General features: G+C 39.5%; 1 protein-coding gene across 3 annotated transcripts in view; it reads right to left on the reverse strand.

Annotated features, from left to right (window-relative positions):
- SEC16B (SEC16 homolog B, endoplasmic reticulum export factor) overlaps window positions 1-23,097 on the reverse strand; it is a 111,661-nt gene that overhangs the window by 24,939 nt on the left and 63,625 nt on the right. Inside the window, exons 18-25 of one of the 3 annotated variants that reach the window (XM_075182207.1) lie at window positions 19,497-19,566; window positions 17,632-17,865; window positions 15,340-15,410; window positions 6,005-6,124; window positions 4,174-4,275; window positions 1,364-1,448; window positions 399-478; window positions 236-316 (exon numbers count right to left, since the gene is read on the reverse strand). In XM_075182207.1, the coding sequence (XP_075038308.1) occupies window positions 236-316; window positions 399-478; window positions 1,364-1,448; window positions 4,174-4,275; window positions 6,005-6,124; window positions 15,340-15,410; window positions 17,632-17,865; window positions 19,497-19,566 (843 nt within the window). Of the gene's footprint in view, window positions 1-235; window positions 317-398; window positions 482-1,363; window positions 1,449-4,173; window positions 4,276-6,004; window positions 6,125-15,339; window positions 15,411-17,631; window positions 17,866-19,496; window positions 19,567-23,097 lie in introns of all 3 variants that reach the window. The other 2 variants (XM_075182205.1, XM_075182208.1) reach the window with 2 other exon arrangements.

The raw sequence follows: 23,097 nt of genomic DNA on the forward strand, positions 1-23,097 counted from the left end.
ATATATTTTATATTTTTTTATATATTTTATAACTTTGAGTCTTCCCTTACCGCTGCATATGATTTAATGATTATGTCACAGTTTCGCCCTGTAGCATCTACATTTATTTGACACCAGACATCTTCGTTTCGTAGCTTTAATAGCCAGCAACGCATTATCACTTTGAGAAAAGAGGTTAATAGCTATCACACCCCATTACGGTCCATGTACAATGCTCTTGGAATGGAGGAATTACCTGTGAAGGATTGTAAAGGGGAATCGCTCCAGCTGGTTGGTTCATTTGACTACCAGGTGCTGACGCATTTGGATAAATAGCCTAAACCAAGGAAAAAAAAAAAAAAGCTTCAGTGCACAAACCTCAGCGTCTTAACCCAAAGTCCCACAATTTGCTACTTTACCGTGTTCTCCTGCTGACCCTGGATCTCAGGCAATACTGAACTGCTATTGATCTTCTGCACAGCTTCACTTTCTTTATTTCCTGCTGTAGAGTACATTATACAAAGGATATGTGACTCTGCTTTGATATAAGGGCAGCACTGCTATCTAATGATGGTAGTTTGTGAACAGTGTGCCATTATTTCATTCCCAGTAGGATTAAGGAGTTTCAGGGAGTCAAATCAAACTCTTTGGAACTCAACATCAAACCAGAGAATTTCAAGCATCAGTAGAAATCACCTATTAATCAGACTGTGTCAAATAATTAATACATTCACAGGGAATCCATGTAACAATCCACAAGTGGTTCATTAAAGGACCTAATGAATGTTAATATTATATGAATGCTATTGGTCTTAGCCTCAGTCCTTTCCTGGTCCCCTCTTAATTCTTTTTTTTTTTTTTTTGCAGGTTGATGAATAACATTTCTAACTGCATTTCTGTATTCCGCTAAGTGTAGACTTTGGTTTGTGGTTAATCAATAATTAAAAGGCCTGTAGTCTGTTTTATGTGTATATCCATTGATAGATTGCTTGAGCAATACACTGGGGCAGAAGGATCAATGTACAGAAAAGGGCAAGCGGGCGTTTATTTCGCTGTGTTGATCCATTTGCTGTCCGCATCGGCGTGATACACATAAATTGTTAGCCAAAGTTTATGCCAGCTGACACAAGGGAGACGGGATAACATCTCATTGTATTCTGTAACGCTTATAAAACCTCCAAACTTTTCCCCTGACTGGATTAATAGGAAGAAAATATATCACACACAGCACACATTGGAGCAAAGTGATGTAGTAATTATTTAGCATGTGGTGTAATATATTTGAATCCATTACAGTATACTGTGGAGACATTAGAAAATATATAACTAACTGTTGCGTTTACTGCATTAAAATCATGTTAATAGATTATTAAAATACATGTACCTCTGGAAAATGAGTTACTGGTTTCTGGTGGCTGGTAACCAGATGGTGGTAAAAGCTTGTCATTAGGTCTTGGCGGAGGATCAGCCTGAGGATACATTCAAGAACAAGTTAGCGGAGAGGGAGAACATTCGCAAAACTTATTGTCCTTAATAGGGGAATTGGGGGCAAAGTTTCACTATGTAGACCCTTGTTAATTTATAAACAATAGTTTCATGTATGACTTGTCAGATCCAATTTAAAATGCAAGTGCTCTAAATAGTCTCAAACAATGTTAGCATCAGTGAGAGAGGGAAACTGCAACATTTCAGTATCCTTTTCTAAAAGCAGTAAAGTCAACTAGGTGGTGGGGGAGGGTGGGTGCCGGAAGACATTTATTAAATAGAGGGATGCAGGTTGTATTGGGGTGGGGGGTTGGTCAGCTGAATGATTAGCATAGTATGTGCGCTATTTCATACTTGCCAACTCTCCCGGAATGTCCGGGAGACTCCCGGACCCCCGGGAGAGCAGGCATGTATCCCACAAATGGCAACTTGCTGTCAAAATGACGCGATTCACTGTGAATCGTGTCATTTTGGCCCCGCCCCCACGACAAAAACGACATTTTGCCGCTTGTATTATTGCTATCACTTTGACTACTGGCATATGTTATTTTGTTTATGAACATATAAATAAAGTTTTTTACAAAAACCTTCTCCACCTGATGAGAGGTCCTCTTTAGAGAATTAGAGAAAACTTGGATTTTAGCTACAGCAAACTATATGTGCAAGCACTTTTCAAGCGAAGGCTTTGGCATAACATTATTGCAGGAAATGCCCAGCATAAGCAGATGGGTATGTGTCAGGTTTAGAATCGTCACACTCCAAAACATCAAGGCTCAATGTGGGCCTAGAATCATGTTGTTAATTATTTAACAATGTATAGATATAGAAGCCTTTTGATAAAACAGGAGATACTAAGGATGGATATCCATTATGATGTACAGTTATTGCCACTGACTGTGTAAGAAAAAAGCCACTGCTCTGTTGCAGAAACTGACAACAAAAATACATGCTGGGAATCGTTTATTAGAGACACGCGTTGCCAACTGGCAATAGATGAAGCATTTGCATGTCTTAATTATCTAGCATTTTACCATCGCTTTGATTAATATAGTCTATCCATAGTCACCCACAGACCGGTTGAGAAATTTGAGTGGAAGTGCAAAAACAGAAATTGCAAAGTGTTCATGTTTGCTGTTAATTTGGATGTCTGAGTCATTATGTCAATGTTTTAAATTTTCTACACAATTTTTTCTGTATATTTTGGTGCAACATGCAATTTCTGAAAACTTGGTGTTGGAATATGTTTTGGTACATTTGGTGGTGGTATACTATTTCTATACACATGGAGGTGACATACTATTTCTATGCACTTGGTGGTGGTATACTATTTCTATACACTTGATTGTGGTATACTACTTTTATACATATGGAGGTGGCATACTATTTCTATACACTTGATGGTGGTATGCTATTTCTATACACTTGATGGTGGTATACTACTTTTATACACATGGAGGTGGCATACTATTTCTATACACTTGATGGTGGTATGCTATTTCTATACACTTGATGGTGGTATGCTATTTCTATACACTTGATGGTGGTATACTACTTTTATACACTTGGTGGTGGTATACTATTTCTATGCACTTGATGGTGGTATACTATTTCTATACACTTGATGGTGGTATACTATTTCTATACACTTGATGGTGGTATACTATTTCTATGCACTTCATGGTGGTATACTATTTCTATACACATGGAGGTGGTATACTATTTCTATACACTTGGTGGTGGTATACTATTTCTATGCACTTCATGGTGGTATACTATTTCTATGCACTTCATGGTGGTATACTATTTCTATACACATGGTGGTGGTATACTATTTCTATACACTTGATGGTGGTATACTATTTCTATACACTTGATGGTGGTATACTATTTCTATACACTTGATGGTGGTATACTATTTCTATGCACTTCATGGTGGTATACTATTTCTATACACATGGAGGTGGTATACTATTTCTATACACTTGGTGGTGGTATACTATTTCTATGCACTTCATGGTGGTATACTATTTCTATGCACTTGATGGTGGTATACTATTTCTATACACATGGAGGTGGCATACTATTTCTATGCACTTGATGGTGGTATATGGAGGTGGCATACTATTTCTAGACACTTAGTGGTGGTATACTATTTTTATACACCTGGTGGTAGTATACTATTACTATACACATGGAGGTGGCATACTATTTCTATACATATGGAGGTGGCATACTATTTCTATACACTTGGTGGTAGTATACTATTTCTATACACATGGAGGTGGCATACTATTTCTATAGATATGGAGGTGGTATACTATTTCTATACACTTGGTGGTGGCATACTATTTGTGTACACTCGGTAGTGGTATCCTATTTTTATACACTTGGTGGTGATATATTAATTGTATACACTCGGTGGTGGTATACTATTTCTATATAGGTGTTGGTGGTATACTATTTCTACATAGGTGTTGGTGGTATGCTATTTCTATATAGGTGTCGGTGGTATACTATTTCTATATAGGTGTCTGTGGTATATTATTTCTATATAGGTGTTGGTGATATACTAATTCTATATAGGTGTTGGTGGTATACTATTGCTATATAGGTGTTGGTGGTATACTATTTCTATATAGATGTTGGTGGTATACTATTTCTATATACTTGGTGCTAGTATACTATTGTGTCTATTGGTGGTATTATTACCTGAAATGAAGATTTTGCTGGTAATTGTGGATCACTCAGTGGCATTGCTGTTTCTTTTGCTATCTTGGAACGTAACCAACTAAACCATCCAGAGGCCGAGCCCTATGTGAGAGGATTGATGACTTGTAAGATAAGGGATGCACTAAAGCCATTACACAGCTCTCTGAAAGGTGCTAATCTCAAAATGTTTGTTTGGCAGAACAATCAACCTTGCAGCAAGTTCAAAGCTTTATTTATTCTTAATTGAAAATTGACTCAATTTAAATTTAGCCCAGCGCATCCAAGACGTTTAAAACTCTGTCTTAAAAATGTTGCTATGTAGATGACCCATAAAACATATCAGTACACACTATATATGATATATTTATTATTGGAAATGTACATTATTATATATATTTTACATAGCTAACATGATTCATTGTTATCTTAGATATAACTTAGACTAAAGGTTGCTTTAATAATCGGGTGCATTTGTTGGTATTAATATCCAGTACTAAGTGGATTTCTTCAATGAGAGTTATCAAACAGTATGTGATATAAAATACATGCTAGATTATATAGTACTTAATCGAATCCAATGGACTAGTTATCGTTCAAGGTATGCTTAAAGGCTAAATTACACAGGCAATTTTAGTCACTAAATGTGATTAATCCATAACAGCAATTATTCATCTTTAGAATAATTGTGCAGCTATATTTGGCCAATTAAGATCACAGGAATTATTATATAAAAACACATTTATTCATACTATTTTTTCTTAAATATTTCATTAGTCACATGAGATTTAATCATGTCAGTGAAAAGTGCCCATGAAGCTCTAGCCTACGACTGGTCACACATAGGCCAAGTAAATGATACACACATGTCCCTTTAATATCCGAGATGCATCCCAAATCCGTTTGGACACTACTTTCCTTATACATTCATTAGTCCCCCTCAAAAAAATAAGCACATGCTTGGTGTCATGCTGTTCTTCCAGTAGCTGCTAATGTACAGGAAGAGAACAGGAGCAGGCTGGACATCTCTCCCACATTACAATGGTACCGTCTACGATGAGATTCTCACCGCACTTCATGGGACCACCTACTGTCCCCTCTGATTTAAGGGATCGAAAATTGAAAGATCTAAAATGTTGGTCTAATGATAATACCCCCTGAAGAGCTGCATAATGCTATCTATTTTGTATCTTTCAGCATAAAGAAAAGAGTGTCCATATTTGAGATAAAAGGATCCTGTTTAGCTTTGGGGGGAGGGGGGGTGGGGGGGGGGGGGAAATGACGGCAGTGAAGTGGTTAAATACCAGCAGAGAAGGGCTGTCTTCATTCTGGCAGTGTTTTGGCAAGAAAATCAATTCCACAGTACTGGAAAAAAAAAATCACTAAAAGACCAATACATCTGTTGCTAGTATTTTGCGCTAGTTTTTCAGTTCAAAGTCTTTGATTAATGATTCCCTATGAGCTTGTTTTGAATAAAAGCACCAATTTAATTTAACAGAAAACAGTACGGATGAATTTAAAGATTTATCCAGCTCATATCTCCCCTCTCTCAGTGTGGATGCTTGCTTGTATTGTAACGTACACAAGGCTATTTAAAATGTAATCACAAGCAGTATGTTATGTGCAGAACAAAGACCAACTCCAGGGAGAACATAATCAATGTTGATTTTGCCCAAAGCAGAAGGGTAGCTAAAGGGAGCAAATGAAGGCATTTGGAGCATTAATTTACAGATTTACATGAAGCCACACAATCGGCCATCAAATAATCACATCAGGGAGATAACAATGCACATAGAAAAGAACACGTCCTCTTATAAGAAGCACATTACATCACCTTCTTCAAATCAGGCTTCCTTGGTGGAACTTCATCTGCCGATTCCTCACCATTGTCCTCTTCCACAGAGACAGTGGAGGTTTCAGAGACAGCACTGACTCTTCTTAACATGAGTCCATCCTACAGGATGTGAGAGAGTGCAAACTTATAAAAGGTGTCTTATAAATTGCGGATAAGACACAAGATTATGTTGGACTATTTGCATACATTTTAATATTGTATGTTCTGTGCAAGTTCAGTAAAGGCACCAACACTGACAATCGTTTTAATTTGTGATGTGATCACATTTAATAAGATGTTACAATTATCTTAATGTTTTTAGCACACAACCATTCTAAAATGATGCAATCTAATCTAAAGGATCTTTTGAAAAATATGATCAACCAAGTTTGAAAACTTTGATTGAGCTGTACTGAAAATATCTTTGTGGATGCAGATTGAACAATCTTTTTAGGGCACGCATACTCAAAATCTCAAGCATGTCATATTAAGGGGGAGATTCAATTCAGAGCGATGTGTCTCTGATACAGTCCACGGAGACACATCGTACCCATGATGAGGATGGAATCTCTGCTAATTTTTCCTTGCACTCCATGGAGTTACGAGAAAAAATGAGCGGAGACTTTGCACCGCAATTGCACAGTCGAACATCTCAGTGATGTCTGGCGGCACATAGCAGCCAATTTACTCTCCCCTTAAGATTAGCCAATGTGTGTGAAAAGGGCTCAATAAAGAGAACCAACCACCTATTGTCAGTATCCAGCAGGCATGTGTTCCAGGACTGGATTCTACTGAATTTAGCCAAATCATCAAGACTCAACATCTGAAACGGGTATGATGGAGTAAAAAGTTATAAAAAAACTCACCATTGTCCATAATACAACTCACCCTACTTAAATACTCTACCACAATGGTGGGCAGTAAGCTACCGGGTATCAAATAGAAGAGCCCGTCTGTGACTCACTGACCAATTTTTTGGTCCTTTACCCTTCTGCTTCATGGGAGGTTTCTGTCCTCCCTGAGCTCGCCTTAGACAGCTGTACCGCCCCAGTCAAACTCCCCACCTGCCACTGCCCTCGGAGCTGGTCTCATAAAGCTTGTGTAGCAGGTCGCTCTATTATGGGTGGCGATATTTTCACCCGTCATGGATATACCTGTAAGTTTGGCTTTGTCCACCCACAGTGGTATTTTGATAAGATGGACATTTTTAGGGGTGCAGTTAGAACGGTCACTTCATGTTAAGACAAAGTATGGCCCTTCTTGAAGGACTAAGGGTCACATGTGTGGCTCATTAACTTTACTTTGTTGCTCCACTCTTCTCTAACATGAGCCAGAATTAATATCTGATACTCATAATATCTACTATTATTATGCTTTTGTATCTCTGTAAATATAAAAGGACTTAACTAGCCACATGGAATTAAAAATGGCCCTGGCATGTCACTAACAATTCCTTAGTGCAGGAAATAATTCTATATGCTATGGTTCAGTGTGGAAGTGCTGGTCTTGTAACGGGTAAGACCATGGGGTAAATTTACTAAACTGCGGGTTTGAAAAAGTGGAGATGTTGCCTATAGCAACCAGATTCTAGCTGTCATTTTGTAGAATGTACTAAAATGCTAACTAGAATCTCATTGGTTGCTATAGGCATCATCTCTACTTTTTCAAATCTGCAGTTTAGTAAATATACCCCCAAGTGTATAATTTATTTACTTTATAGAAAAAAATAAAATAAACTTTCATCAGGCTAGTGCAAGCCAATGACTTAAAGTTATCTGAAGGTGGAGACTCTTTTGAAAGGTTACTAACCATAGGCGTAATCGTGCACATGATGTGTCAACTGCACTGTTAACTGTGACACACTGCAATAGGTTTATAAGGAGTAGCTAGTATGAGGCAGAGACAGGCAGACAGCCAATCAGCTTGTTTTCTGTGCAACCCGGGTTGAAAAACCCGGGTTGCACCATTCATAGTGCAGGCAACCCGGGTCCGACCCGGGAATTACCCCTCGATAAATCCCGGGTTGAAGACCCGGGTTTTTTGACTTGTACCATTCATACTGCACCAAGACCCGGGTCGTTTGAGCTCGCCCCGGCAAAAACCCTGGATTTTGGTGCAGTATGAATGGGGTTTGTTTTTTATTTTTGATCAGTAGAACAGCCTAGTTCTTTGTGCCAGATAATTCCTGATGAAGAAGCTTCGTAAGATTTAGCAAGACGCACACTGACTCACGTTATTTGGGCATGGTATGTCGAAAGTTCCCAAAGTGGTATAATTCTACCAAACGTACTTAATAACCAAGAGGGGTAACCAAGACGACTACACGGCAGACTAAGGTACCCAAAGCTCTTTATACTCCATTAACTGTAAGTGCATATATCAATAACATCATCTCCTAATATCACAAATGCACTTGTTCTATTGCTTGTACATTTGATGAACTTAAAGCACCCATTCTGCTTTTTGACATTAGCCTAGGTCTATGACAGTTGTTTTTATAGCAGCAAATATATTAGACAATATTTGTTTCTTTCTGCATCAGAGTGAAATAAATGCCAAGCACTAAAGTTCCCAAGGAGAATTTACCATACGCAGAAGATCTATGAATATAGAGCTAGACTGCTTTTTGGAGATGCGCTAATCTATTGTCCACATTTGCCTTAGTACTGTACATAGACCGCTTTGTTTTTAATGCTGTGCCAAGTAGCGTGTAATGTTATTTCTAGATTTGCAATAGCTACATGGTTTGCAAACCTTGGACCAGAGATTTTTACCTGCAAATGCTATAAAAAAATATTATTTTTAAATAAGAATTATGTCTGAATTTTCTTAACTTTTAAACAAATCATCCAGGTCATGGTTACTTCTTTTACACTGTAAAACAAGCACACAATAGTGCTACCTACCTTGGTTTGTTTTAAGGTTACACAAATAGAACAATTTGTTCCCTCTTATTCTAACTGCTAACAAAAATACCTACAGGTGACCCTTATCTTGTTGTTTTGCTGTGGCCTTCAGCCATTGTTCTGCATTTATGTCTGATGGTTTCCTTGGTACCTATGTAATGTTCATTCACCAATCGGAGAGCTTTCTCTTGTTAACCGGCACCAAACTTTACACAATGGAATAAAGCATTTATGCATTGTGGTTTAAGTGGCCACTAGTTCTAAAATACAAGCTGGTTTATATAAAAGAGATAATATATACCTAAAAGTTCCAAGCTTATCAGAATTGAAGATTTTTAAGACAATATTGTGATTCTATGGGGAAGATATTTTTCTATGCCCAGAACACTTCCTTTATGTAAGTCTATTATTGCAGTGAGCTTCTGTTTATCTGAAATGGCTGATAACAGGGGACAATAGCTGGCACTGAACTATACCATAATGTAAAGCACCTCACATCTGTAAAAAACTTTACTTATACTTGCCCAATCTCCCGGAATGTTCGGAAAACTGCTGAATTCTGGGTACATCTCCTGGACTTCCTGGAGAGCAGGTCATTTTCCCGCAACCTGCCCACTTCCTAGTGTAGTGAGCAGGAGCCTCCATGATGCGATTTGCAGTGAATCATGTCGTTTTTGGGCCAAAATGACGTGATTTGCCGTGTCCCCCCTCTGTTCTCATACTTCAACTCCCCTCTGGGATCTCCCAGAGGGAAAGAGTAAAAAGTTGGTAAACATGATCTTACTATACACTGGATATCTGTGTGAATGCTATTACTAGCTTTTTATATAAGGCAAGTGCAGGCGCTTCAATACATGAAAGTGCTTTACAGTTACCACTTCAATAAACGTCAAGTATTCAATTGTCAAGGAAATCAGTTTACAGAAAATATACATTGTTTTTCTATATTAATCCTGCAATTCCCTCTAAAAATGAGGTATGTTTCTTGAACATAAATCACTCTGGTTACCTGTAAGAAACCACTTGGAGTTGCTCATTTTTTCTTAGAATTTTGATTCAAGCTGCTATTACTGATTTAAACTTTACTAAGGTGGACATTTACTAAAGTGCGGTTTAGGAACCCTACAGGTTTTTTTCGTCAGTTTTACTAAAGGCAAAAGAGCCGGATAATCGCTGTTTTACAAAGCTCTATATTGCAAATACCCATCATCATTGTCCATTTATAAACCATGATATATAGAAAGGTATATAAACGGATAAAGAAAGTTCTGCTGTAGCATCTGATACCACTAACTGTACAGGTTACTTATGAATGCAAGACAGTGGGATCATTTACAAATAGAGCAAATAACAACAGCCATTACTCATGTTTTCTAACATCTATGTTTTTTGCTATTTCTTGTTATATCATGTCTTATTGTGGCAAGACTGCAGCAGTTGCCAGATGAGCCATTATTTGCTGAAGATGATGGCAGCACTTCTGCCTCACAGCACTGGGGTCATGAGTTCAATTCCCAACCATGGCTTTATCTGTGTGGAGTTTGTATTATCTCCCTGTGTTTGCGTGGGTTTCCTCCGGGTGCTTTGGTTTCCTCCCACACTCCAAAAACATACTAGTAGGTTAATTGGCTGCTATCAAAATTGACCCTATTCTCTCTCTGTGTCTGTCTGTGTCTGTCTGTGTCTGTGTGTGTGTGTGTGTGTGTGTGTGTGTGTTATGACTGTAAGCTCCAATGGGGCAGGGACTGATGTGAGTGAGTTCTCTGTACAGCGCTGCGGAATCAGTGGCGCTATATAAATAAATGGTGATAATGATGATGATAATGTGTCTGATTATGGAAACATATGCAATAAAAATATTTCACTGTAAAGGATGCGATATAATAATGAGCTGCAGTCCGGCAATAGAGGTTGGGGCAATCGGCATTCCGCTACTATATTCAATGGCGCTTTTCATGGGAAAAGTGATCACTAGCAAGTAAAAATCAAACGCTAAAATAGAAAATGGTGACACCTGAAATAAAGGCAGTGTCTTACTATTACAATAACTGAGAGTCAAATATTAATAAATTGAAAATAAAATTCAATAAATTTGCCATCCATATGTGATAGCGACAGTTTGTTCAAGTGGGTTTTTTACTTTTGTTGACCACGCTCATTTCAGCCACAGAACAAATCTGCTAAACACACAGAATGGGGTAAGCACAGTGCAATAAAAATAGGTTTCTCAGCTTCGTAAATGACAACAGGTGACTTGGAATGTGGGACATCTAGTAGTTGGCAACTTCTACATATCTACATCAGGCCGGTGGTTCTCCAGATGTTGTGAACTACAAGTCCCAGCATACCCTGCCAGCTATCCGCTGGCTATCTGCTGGGGCTTGTAGTTTCACAACACCTGGAGAACCACATGGTTTGCCAGGTCTAATCTATTAAATAACTGCAGGGACTGGGCTGTTCTGACATTGTAGGATTCATTACAACAAATAAAAAATAGTTTTGGCTTTTTGAGTTGTTAAACTTCATTTCCCTTCAAGGACACAGATGCAATAAGGTAAGGTGGGCACTATGAAGGGAAAGTACAGGGTTGGCAGCTACAAAAATCTGTGCAAGTCTCAATGCCTTGGTCCATGCCAAGTCTCACTGCCTTGGTTCATGCCAAGTCTCACTGCCTTGGTCCATGCCAAGTCTCACTGCCTTGGTTCATGCCAAGTCTCACTGCCTTGGTTCATGCCAAGTCTCACTGCCTTGGTTCATGCCAAGTCTCACTGCCTTGGTCCATGACAAGTCTCACTACCTTGGTCCATGACAAGTCTCACTGCCTTGGTCCATGCCAAGTCTCACTGCCTTGGTCCATGCCAAGTCTCACTGCCTTGGTTCATGCCAAGTCTCACTGCCTTGGTCCATGACAAGTCTCACTGCCTTGGTCCATGACAAGTCTCACTGCCTTGGTCCATGCCAAGTCTCACTGCCTTGGTTCATGCCAAGTCTCACTGCCTTGGTTCATGCCAAGTCTCACTGCCTTGGTCCATGACAAGTCTCACTACCTTAGTCCATGACAAGTCTCACTGCCTTGGTCCATGCCAAGTCTCACTGCCTTGGTCCATGCCAAGTCTCACTGCCTTGGTCCATGTCAAGTCTCACTGCCTTGGTCCATGCCAAGTCTCACTGCCTTGGTCCATGCCAAGTCTCACTGCCTTGGTCCATGCCAAGTCTCACTGCCTTGGTTCACGCCAAGTCTCACTGCCTTGGTTCACGCCAAGTCTCAATGCCTTGGTTCATGCCAAGTCTCACTGCCTTGGTCCATGCCAAGTCTCACTGCCTTGGTCCATGTCAAGTCTCAATGCCTTGGTTTATGACAAGTCTCACTGCCTTATTCCATGCCAAGTCTCACTGCCTTGGTTCATGTCAAGACTCACTGCCTTGGTCCATGCCAAGTCTCACTGACTTGGCACCCCAAAGGCAGCCAGACAGTGAGTCTAGGCATGTAAAAGTATCTGCATCTGCTGTCCGTCTTTTGCCTTAATGGTGCTAATCGTCCTGCCATCTCACTGTTCGTGGCACTATCTTCTAATTGGCTGCTTATAAGGAGACTGTTTGAAGCCGGGACCATAACAAATTTTATCATTGTTATTGATTTATTTATGTATTCTGCAGCGCTGTACACAGACTATTTCTTATTCACATCAGTCCCTTCCCCTTTGGAGCTTACAGTATAATCTTTCTAAAACAGATGCCTGTGGGGCCATTTTAGTCAGCAGCCAATAAAACTATCATTATGTTTTTGAAGTATGGGAGGAAACCAGAACATCCAGAGGAAACTCATTCAAACATGTGGTGGTGGTGGGGGGGGGGGGGGACGACGACATACAGACTCCACACCATAAAACTCTGGTCAGGAATCAAACTCATGAACCCGCTGCTGTGTGGCAGTAATGCTAACCACTGTGCCCCTGTGCTGCATTGAGAGACAACAGAAGGACAGAGTACCATGAACCCACCTTCAATGTGGAAGCACAACGCACACATGAGAGAAGTGGCGGGACAGGCAGACGATCAGTAGAGAGGTGAGTATCTCTATGCATTATGTCCAACTGCAAGCACAGTAATTACTATTGCTGTGCTTATATTGTATATAATGTCTGCCATTAATACTACTAATCATAACAAGTACTGTTGTTATTATTATTGGTTTATTACTAGGAATTACAATCTCTGGGTTACCACTTTTTGTATTTTAATACATTTAACTATATGTATTTAATATGTATTTTATATATATTTTTATGAATTTAATATTATAATGTATTTTTTTTATTATCACAACTAGTGCCATATGACTAAGTATTACTGTTAGTATATTACTGTACATTATTGTTACTGTACATTCTACATATTACTGAGCATCAATGTTAGCATATTAGTGGACATCATTGCTGGCATATTACGTTGTATGATGGTTGACTTATTATAGGTAGGGGGTATTTTTGGTATTTATGATATACCTTTTTTATTGTTCATTTGAGCCATACCCATTTGTGAAATGTAATAACCTGGAATCTTTCTTCCCATTAAAGTACATGACTCTCCAATGTCCTGTGCACTCGCAGTAATTATAAGTACCATCCAGCACAACCATGCTGACACTCCTGTGGATAGTTTCTATCTGTAATCACTGATCACCTATAAACAATGGAAGATTGCGGGAAGAACTATCATTCTGTAATAAACACTGAAGCATGCAAACATATGGGGCATTGGAGAGTCATGTAATCCAATGGCAGGAAGAAGGTTATTATGTTGCAATAACAGAGACATGGATGAAATGTTAGATAAAAAAAAAATGTACCACCATAAATAACCCAAAAATCTATTTCCATATATATATCTATTTAATTGTTTTATTGACATTTTTATATTAGGTAGCTGGCGTGCTTCAATATTAGCATATTATTGGATATAACTGTTGGGTAGTGTACATAATTCCGACAATGTAAATGTCGACACTTAACCTGCTGACATGAAAATGTTGGCTAGCTAAATGCCGACACTGGCATTGTACTGACAGGTGGACAATGTCGTCAGTGTGATTGGCAACATTCATAATGTCGCTAAGAGCAATGCCGGCAGTCCATCGGCTATACCCCGAACCCAACAGTGTCACCATTGTGATTGGCAACATTCACACCCTGACAACACTGTCCACCGTATAGAACAGAAACCCTCCACACTAAGGAAATGTGGTATATTATTGTTTCATTTAGAAATAGATTTCAATTGACCATTGAAATCTGTTTCTATATGAGGCATATGGCATCCAATGGGGGATGTATTTTTCATTCCCCATTGGATGCCACAATCATTTCTCCTTGAGATTTCCTTTCCCCTATGTTTCTTCTAATAGGTCAGCATATACCCACTTGTCCATCAAGGAGTGTGTCATATAAGTAGTATTTCTCTCTTGTACTTTTGTCTGCATGGACATTGTCCACCTGTCAGAACAATGCAAGTGTCGGCATTTAGCCAGCTGACATTTTCATGTCGGCAGGTTAAGTGCCGACATTTACACTGCTGGAATAATGACTGCCACCATAACTGTTGGCATATTACTGGGCACTTCTACAACTAGCAAACTACTAGGCATTAATGTTACAATATTATTGGAAGTTACTACTGGCATATTACTGGAAATCTGTACAGCCGGCATATTACTATGCATTATAGTTTCATATTACTGGGCATAACTACTAGCATATCACTGATGGGCTGCTATTAAATTGATCTTAGTCTATCTAGGTCTGTGTGTGTCTTAGGGAATACTCCCGGGAGAGCAGGGCAACCTCCCGGTTCATGGCCACTTCATTAGTTAAGTGGCGGGGGCGGAGCTTACAACGTGATTCAATGTGGTCCCACCCCCTGCTGTAATAGGCTAGAAATTGTGGAGACAGTTTAGAGGCCGAGCCCAAATGGCGCAATTCGCTGAGCCCCGCCCCCACATGATCACCTCCCCCAGATCTCCCGGAGGCCAACTTGCCAAAATTGGCAAGTATGATATTATGTATTGTATAACAACAGGATGGGCTCTGTATGTTATGCTGGACGGTGGTGGGGGTGATTGAGAGTGTGTACTTTCATACTTCCCATGCAACCAAGAAGCCAGAATCGCCCCTAGTCATCATCATTCAAATCAGACTACTATTTAACCAAATATGATTCATAAATGTATTGACTTGAGAAACCACTGCCTCATTATTGGCACATGCCTCAAACATATCTCCCACCACCTCCCAGCTCTTCATTACTACTGAATGTTGGTTCATTAAAGCTGATGACTTCAATTATTAATCACGTGACATACATTAGGCACCCAAATCCCCTCCAACTTAAAGAGAAACTAAAACTTAACAGATCTCCATTAAATTGACTTACATGCATCAGGAGGGCATTGTCACCGAAACTGCTGCTTTGTGAAGTAAACTCTGAGAATTCATCTAAGTGTTCTGGATGGAAAGTAACACAATAAATCAAAATGTTAAGAAACATACTATTTGCGTTGTCATTCAAAAAAACATTTCAAAGAAAAATCACTTTGAGAACAAAATATGTTTTATATGTCTATTCTTGTTCAGCATTACCAGGAAAGTCCTAAAAATCAAAAACAAAGTTTTATTTAAAAAAAAAAAGTTATAGTATTCTTTTATTTATATAGCACCAATATATTCAGCAATGGTGTATAATCAGATCATTTTATTTAGGCACGTCAGTCACTGCCCCAGTGGAACTTACAATTTAATTTCCCTAACACAGAAACACATCAGATACACACTAGAACCAAATTAGCCTGAAGCCAATTAACCTACTAGTATGTCTATGGAGCATAGGACACCAGAGCACCTGGAGAAAGCCCACGCAAGCATAATACAACAACAATCTGCATGCAGATAGACGGAACTAAACCTAAGGTTCTAATGATAATGCCAAGCAATGTGCCACCGAGCCGCTGAAAAATACATATTATATATTTTTTGTTACCTTATTAAAATCAAAGAAAAAGAAGATTCCAACAACATTGACATTGAAAAAAATGAATACACATAATGGTGCTGTGTGTCTCTTAAAGGGGAATTCAATTAGGCCATAAACGTGCGAGAAAAAATTAGTGGATATTTTATGGTAGTAACAGTAAAAATGTGCAGCCGCAATGTTGTGAGGAACATTGCGGCTAATTGGGCAGCATAGTGTCACAGTAGTTAGCATTGCTTCCTAACAGTACTGGGGTCTTGGCTTCAATTTAAACCAGCGACCTACCTGTGTGGAGAGTGTATGTTCTCTTAGTGTTGTGCGGGTTTCCCCTGGGTGCTTCGCTTTCTACCCACAATCCAAAGACATATTAATAGGTTAATTTGCTGCTGACAAAACTGCGGTGGAGAATTTATACTGTAACCTCCAATGGGGCAGGCAGGGGAGCCAAGAGGGGGTAGGGAGCAGGTACAAGGTCCTGGGCCTCGGTCTTGCTTGTGTAGTGGGAGGAGCCACCAATCTGGTGTGGCCATGCCCCCTTCAGCGACTATGGAAGGGAAGTGGCTCTAAGAAGTTGCTGTACGGGGACCCAAAATTCCTCTTGGTGGCTCTGGGGGCCATGATTGATGTGGAGGATTAGAAATAGTCTCTGTACAGTAATGTGCAATATGATGGTACTATATAAATGAACAATAATTCTGAGTGTGTTTGTAATATTTTTTTCATACAATGAAGATATTGCAGGCGCACTGATGATTGATCGCTGTGTATGTGTGCGTATGTTGTTCATACATTAATCAGGTGAAAGAACAAAACAATGGAAAATTGAGCATTTGTTATTGTCCACCATTTAGATCAGACACACATTTAACTTGCACAGCAAATGTGTGGTGTGGAGATCAATTATTGTTCTTAATCCATGAGAAACACTCTGAAAGTGTCCTGGAATTTGTTTATTTCTTTGTCTTTCTATGATAGCATTCCCACCTTTTGTGTAATCTAAGTGTGTGTGCTTGTAAGGTTATGGAGAGGCAAACTACAATGAGTGGGAACCCGAGGACCTTGTAACTGTCATTGAAAGCTCACTGACTACCTCCTAACTGGGCTGGGAAACCAACCATTGTTTATGCTCTGAATTCTCAGATATCTCATTGTGACATTTCCATATGTATCACTCTGAATACCAGTGTGCTGGTCTATTTGTCTCTATAGGAGAGATCTGTAAACTGAGCTCGAGAAGCATCACATTTTCACCTGCTGATAAATCTTGGTTTATTCATTTAATGGGTCCAGCTACTGACTTATCAGTGGCAACTACCTATTGTTATCAAGCACGGTGAACGTGACTGACGGCAGGCATTAAGAGTTGAGAAATGCATATCAATATGCATCCATCCACTCCTATTCCATACAGCTAAATACAGTGATAAAACACTTGTATTTACGTGACCAAGCAATAGTGATTAAACAATGCAACTATCAGACAAGGAAGTATCTCTGGTTCACACAGCTGGAAACATCACATACATCTTGATAAAAAAAAAAGTTTTTTAGCATAATGCCCTTGTAAATAAAATAAACCTAAGGTTTATTTTGCTACACCATATATTATTTTAAGTACATAAAAGTAAATAAAGGGCTTAAATAAAATGTAACATCTAAAGGTATTTGTCAAGAAAAAGTATAAGAATATGTCTACACCTTGTTCTTGTGGCTGTTCATAGGTGCTGTATACAACGGGCATGTCAGGGTTGGGTGGCAGTTGGAGTACACCCCAGTCAGAACTATTTCCAGTCTGTGACTCTACAGGGGGTGGGATGGTACACGGGGGTACCCAGCTGCTCTCCTGGCCTTCCTCATCGTCTACAGTTTGAGGTGCAGAGCCTGTATCCTCCTCTTGGTGTGTTGGTTGATTGTCACCTAAAGTGGGGACTTCTGAGGGGAAAGACGAAGCAATGCAGGTAAACAAAGTGCACTTCTTTTGCATGTGTTATAATCACAAACATGGGGCTTATATAATATGCTGCAATGATGTGCCACAGCCCTTAGCAACCAATCAGGTATCACCATAAGCAGTCTAGTGTTGTCAGACCAATGAGAGCTAACAAAAATGTATGCGTGTGACTGGTAGAGAACTTAGACTGTAAGCTCCAATGGGACAGGGAGTGATGTGAACCATTAAATATTTTATGTTCAGCGTTGCATAATATGGTGGTGGCATATCAATAAACAGTAATAAATAAGTAAATTAATAACGACTGATTGGTTGCTAAAGGTAATGACAACATTTGCTCAGTAGTGCTCTACTCAACAGATAAATAAATGAATAAAATAAAACAAGTAGCGTTCAAGTGATAACTTCCAAAATGTATTTTCTGCCAGCAAAATCTCAAGCATTGTGTTACCTTAAAAATATCCTAAAATGTCCAGTTCTCCACACCCATCAGTTCCAATTGTGTATAAAAAGGACATTTTGCACTGTTTCATATTAAATACATTTTAATAATAATGTCCTCTCACTTAGGTCATTAAGCCTGAATTAATGTGCCTATATATACTAGGGTTCACAATCAGTCCATTTAGATCTAACTGGATGCAAATTGCGGCTTTTATGGGCTGAAAAAGACTGTCAAACCGGACCAAAATGAGATTCTATTTGAGATAGACAATAAATCTGTGAAAACGATGATGTCATCTGATATCTGATCATCATGTGACTTTGCTAATGGGGCCGTCAGATGCAGACGTTCAGAGTGAGCGCTGATCGTTGAGATTAGGCCACACGTTTATGTGTCTATGGTCAAATCTGACAGAGATTCTGCTACTTGCATGTAGGGCCGAGCTACCCCATCAACTTGCGTATGACCAGCTTTACTTTATTCCTCCATTAACTGTCCTATAAATACTGCAGAAAGCATCACATGACTAAACACATATCCTCTATTCAGAAGTAGTTTTTAATATTAAATAGTTTGCTTTTAATTTTTATTAATCGTTTTTGCACTGGACAACGCTAGAAGTTTGGCAGACAGAGAAGCGCCTTGTTGAGTACAGGTTGGCACCCAAGTGCGAAAAAATAGTCAGGATTGTTTAAATTAGGAGGTTTTCCCCCTTTTATGGAGAGGCGCAAAGCATTTTTGTGAATGGAAAATACCTCCCAAAGTTCCCATAGGAGGACAAATATGTTCCCATAGGGGGACAAATATGTTCCCGGGCGGGACTGAGCTCTAAATTAGATTGAATTTTGTAATGACATGTTTAGTGATGTGATCATACCCATATTCCATACGCATCGTCCATTTACAGGAAGTAGGCGTGCACCTTGAAATGTACTTTTTTTTTGCTGTTCGTAAATTAATAATAATGAGTGTGGAATAGTTTACTGGCTTACACAAGATATTGACTGATGCTGAAGGCATTTATTTCAAGAGCCAGAACACCCAAAAACATAACAGAATGGGGATAAAGGTTAAAACGGTGTTGTGCTTATACCACAAGCTGGAAAGTTGCATTGATTTATTATCATGGATGTTATACAACATATGCATTAGGCATGTTTTCCTTACCGGTAGCTTCTGTTTTGTTTCTTTGGCTCTCACAGGCTACAGGGCTAGATCGATCCACTTCATCTCTTGCCTAATAAAAAGGACACGTATGCACTTCAGCTGTAATATATAATTTTAAACAGAAACCGCAGCCAGTTTACAATGACAAATTATATTAACATTGTTGGTTATACCTTCTGATGTTACCAAAGGTGTTCAGCTGTGTTAATGTGGATGTTAAGCCAAAACGCTTTTGTAACAGGTTGCTGTTTATTTAAAGATGAATGCAGTTACTCAGACTTGCTTGTAGTATAGCAATATTCAGCAGTACCAACAGTTGCAGCAATCAGGCAATACAGATTATATGCAGTACACACTTGTATGTAGATATGCTGGTATGCAGAAGCACTCTTATATAGCATAGGCAAACCGAGGGGGGGTTCCTAGTGCCCGGAAACCCCCCTCCAAGCCTGGGGCACTGTATAATTGAGGTGGCTGAACTCTGCTCCCGCTTCACACAGCTCTGCTTGAAAAGGGAGAGCTGCATGCACCTGACAGTAGTGCACACAGCTTTGCCCATGTATATTATGGGGATAGGAAGAGTTGGAGAGCAGCCAAGCAATATCTAATATTATAGCCACGCCCCCATGCATGCTGGTCACGCCCACTGGTAGCGTGGTGTGGAAACCCCCCTCTACAAATCCTGCATTTGCCTCTGTATAGATATACAGATGCAGGCAGGCTTTACTATATACTGCACAGCCATGCAGTTTATTGTGTGGCAGACTGCTCTAAGTCTATTAAGGTCACCATATGAGGACTTTTAGGGGGACTTATATTATTGGTGCCATGCAGCTCTCTAAGCTGCGACTGTCCAGTTCAGTGTCTGAAAGTATGTGCGGCACAAAAAGCAGAACATCCGATTGCAGAGGTCTGGGCATGCGCAAATCGGACATTAGAGTCCTGCCCCACTTTCTGTTTCCTCCTAGACCAACGGGGAAACCAGGGTAACCATGGCAACACACAGGAGACGGAGCGTTAGCCTCCTACACACCAACAAATATAACATAGATATTCTATAGTGATCAACTAGAGATTACTTGTCCTCAATGTTAAGTGACCCATCACCCACAAGTCATCGTCACTTAAGTTACATCCACCCACCATAATCTGCTCAAACTCAAAAGTAAACCAAACACTGCAACGCTATATCTTCTGCAACCAGACACAGGAGCCTGAACTACAGTAAACATACATCTTATCCTCAAGCGTGATGCTAACTGCATATAAAATTCATGTCTTCAGCTGACCCAAAGACATCCATTTTTTAGGCCTGTTATTATATATGCTATGTACCAAACGACAGGAATTCGATATGTAAGAAAGCTGTAGTAACAAGTATTCTTCATTCTGTTTAGCAAGGGGAGGGCAGTGTACTGTATGTGCATATGTAATTAACATATCAATGTGCAACATCTATAAACAGCCTCCACAAAGCTAGTTACTAAAGCAACAGAAACACACAATGAACCTTAGAAAACATCAAAAAGGAAAACATAAAAAAAAAAGTATTGCAAATGTGTCAAACTTTTTTCCTAGACACTGTCATGACTATTCTATGATTTTAATTAGTGCAGAAAACAGGCTCGTCAATGCCCAAAGAAAAGGCCTAGGTTTTCACAGGAAGTTTTTAAGAGAGTTCAGATGTAGTTTAATTAGAAAAGGTGCATTGACAGTTTTTTGAAACCACTGGAAGCGCAGTATAATGCTCGTTCCACACCTTGACACACAAACATCTCATTCTATTGTTCTACATGAGGCCGAGAACAAATCCTCTGTAAGACTTTCAATATATCTCTAGCTGTGGCGGTCTCCACTGTAACGACTTCACCTACTGTCCCTGAGCTTCCTGTCACAGACTCTTTTATGCTTCTGTAATTGCTTGATTCTGAAACTACAGAAAGTCTGTGATATCGTGTGCCAGTTACAAGCATGGACCCCTCACCCCTGCACAATCACGGTTTTTAAATCTGAGAACACTACCACAGAGAATTGGACATAGAGGAAAACATCACGATGGCTAAAAAGAACACTGTTTTTTTACCTTTGACAAAGCTGAAATGTAATTTATTTAGCTTGTTTCCCCCAAGTCCCGGGCTAATTTCATAAAAGGTGTATAGAACTGCTTTAAAAGTGCCATGTTGTGTGCAGGTGACAAGTTTGTTTTTTTTTGTTTTGTTTTTGTTTTTTACAATTATCACTGTATTCTCAAAGACTGATGAATGAACGGCAATTGTTAATCCCATTTATTGTACCTGCAAGGAGGCTGCATTAATTCAGACAACACTAATGGTCACATTGCACTGGAACGTATACAAATCAGCATTAATCAGTGCTGACATTGCATTAAGAGCGAGAGATACTGGAGCTTCCTTTTATATTGTATTTAACAAGACTCCATGGCAGACATTCATTTTTACACCTCATGATTCCTGAGCTGAGCCTTCCAGTGCATTGTGAGAGAAAGCATTATGTGATTACCATATGACACAAACAACCGAGTTGTAATAACAGTCTTTTATTAACGCAAGCTGTCAACTCTGCCTAGATTTATAATTGGCATGCTAAAAGTGCTTCTATGGAGTTAATATACAGTATTAAGATTCTGTGCGCTGCTTATATTATGCATTTCTATAGTGAGTATTTATTATAGGTTAGACATAAAGATTCCAACTGCGTTACTTCACTCGGCATAGGGGTCACCTTGTTTCATATCGTCACAGTCACCCCAATTTCGTTTTATGGGATTAGATTTTTAAGAAAGATGTCCACTCTGTGCACATCCTTCCCACCAGCTACCAGTAGGATATTCTTCTGGCTCCTCGCAGTCTGGCATACACAAACATGTGCCGTGTAGCTGACACTGGGCCAGAAATCCGTTCTGTCCGTCCAGTTCAGCTAGTGTTAAGGAAAGATTGCCGAATGGGGCTCGCAGATTGAATTCTGCATTTAGATCGGTACTCTGAAACTGGTGCAAAAAAATATAGGCTGAGATCTTGTAGACCAGTGATGGTCAACCTGATACACTTCAGGGGTCACATGGTCTCTAACCTTCAAAAGGGCCTCACATTACCCTTAATCTCAGTAATAAGGTAAGACAATACATTTAGTCACAGAAAGAGACACTCATCATAACATATCAGTAGTCAAGTTAAACAAGTGTTACAAGCTATAACAAACAAATCTGATTTAATATAGCAGGAAGGAGCTGGGGGGCTGCATGTGAAGCCTAGAGCAACCTATTGCCCTTCACTGGTGCAGATTGTGATGCAAGTATACAAGAGCAAACCAGCCACTCAGTCTGACCGATGAACGGGCAGCACGGTGACTTAGTGGTTAGCACTTCTGCCTCACAGTACTGAGGTCACGAGTTGGATTCCTGACCATGGCCTTATCCTTGTGGAGTTTGTATGTTTTCCCTATATTTGCGTGGGGTTCCTTTGGCTGCTCTGCTTTCCTCCTACACTCCAAAAACATACCAGTAGGTTAATTGGCTGCTATCAAATTGACCTCTGTGTGTGTGTTTAGGGAATTTAGACTGTAAGCTCGAATGGGGCAGGGA

The sequence above is a fragment of the Mixophyes fleayi genome, chromosome 8 (assembly GCF_038048845.1).
Source record: "Mixophyes fleayi isolate aMixFle1 chromosome 8, aMixFle1.hap1, whole genome shotgun sequence".
Taxonomy (NCBI): domain Eukaryota; kingdom Metazoa; phylum Chordata; class Amphibia; order Anura; family Limnodynastidae; genus Mixophyes; species Mixophyes fleayi.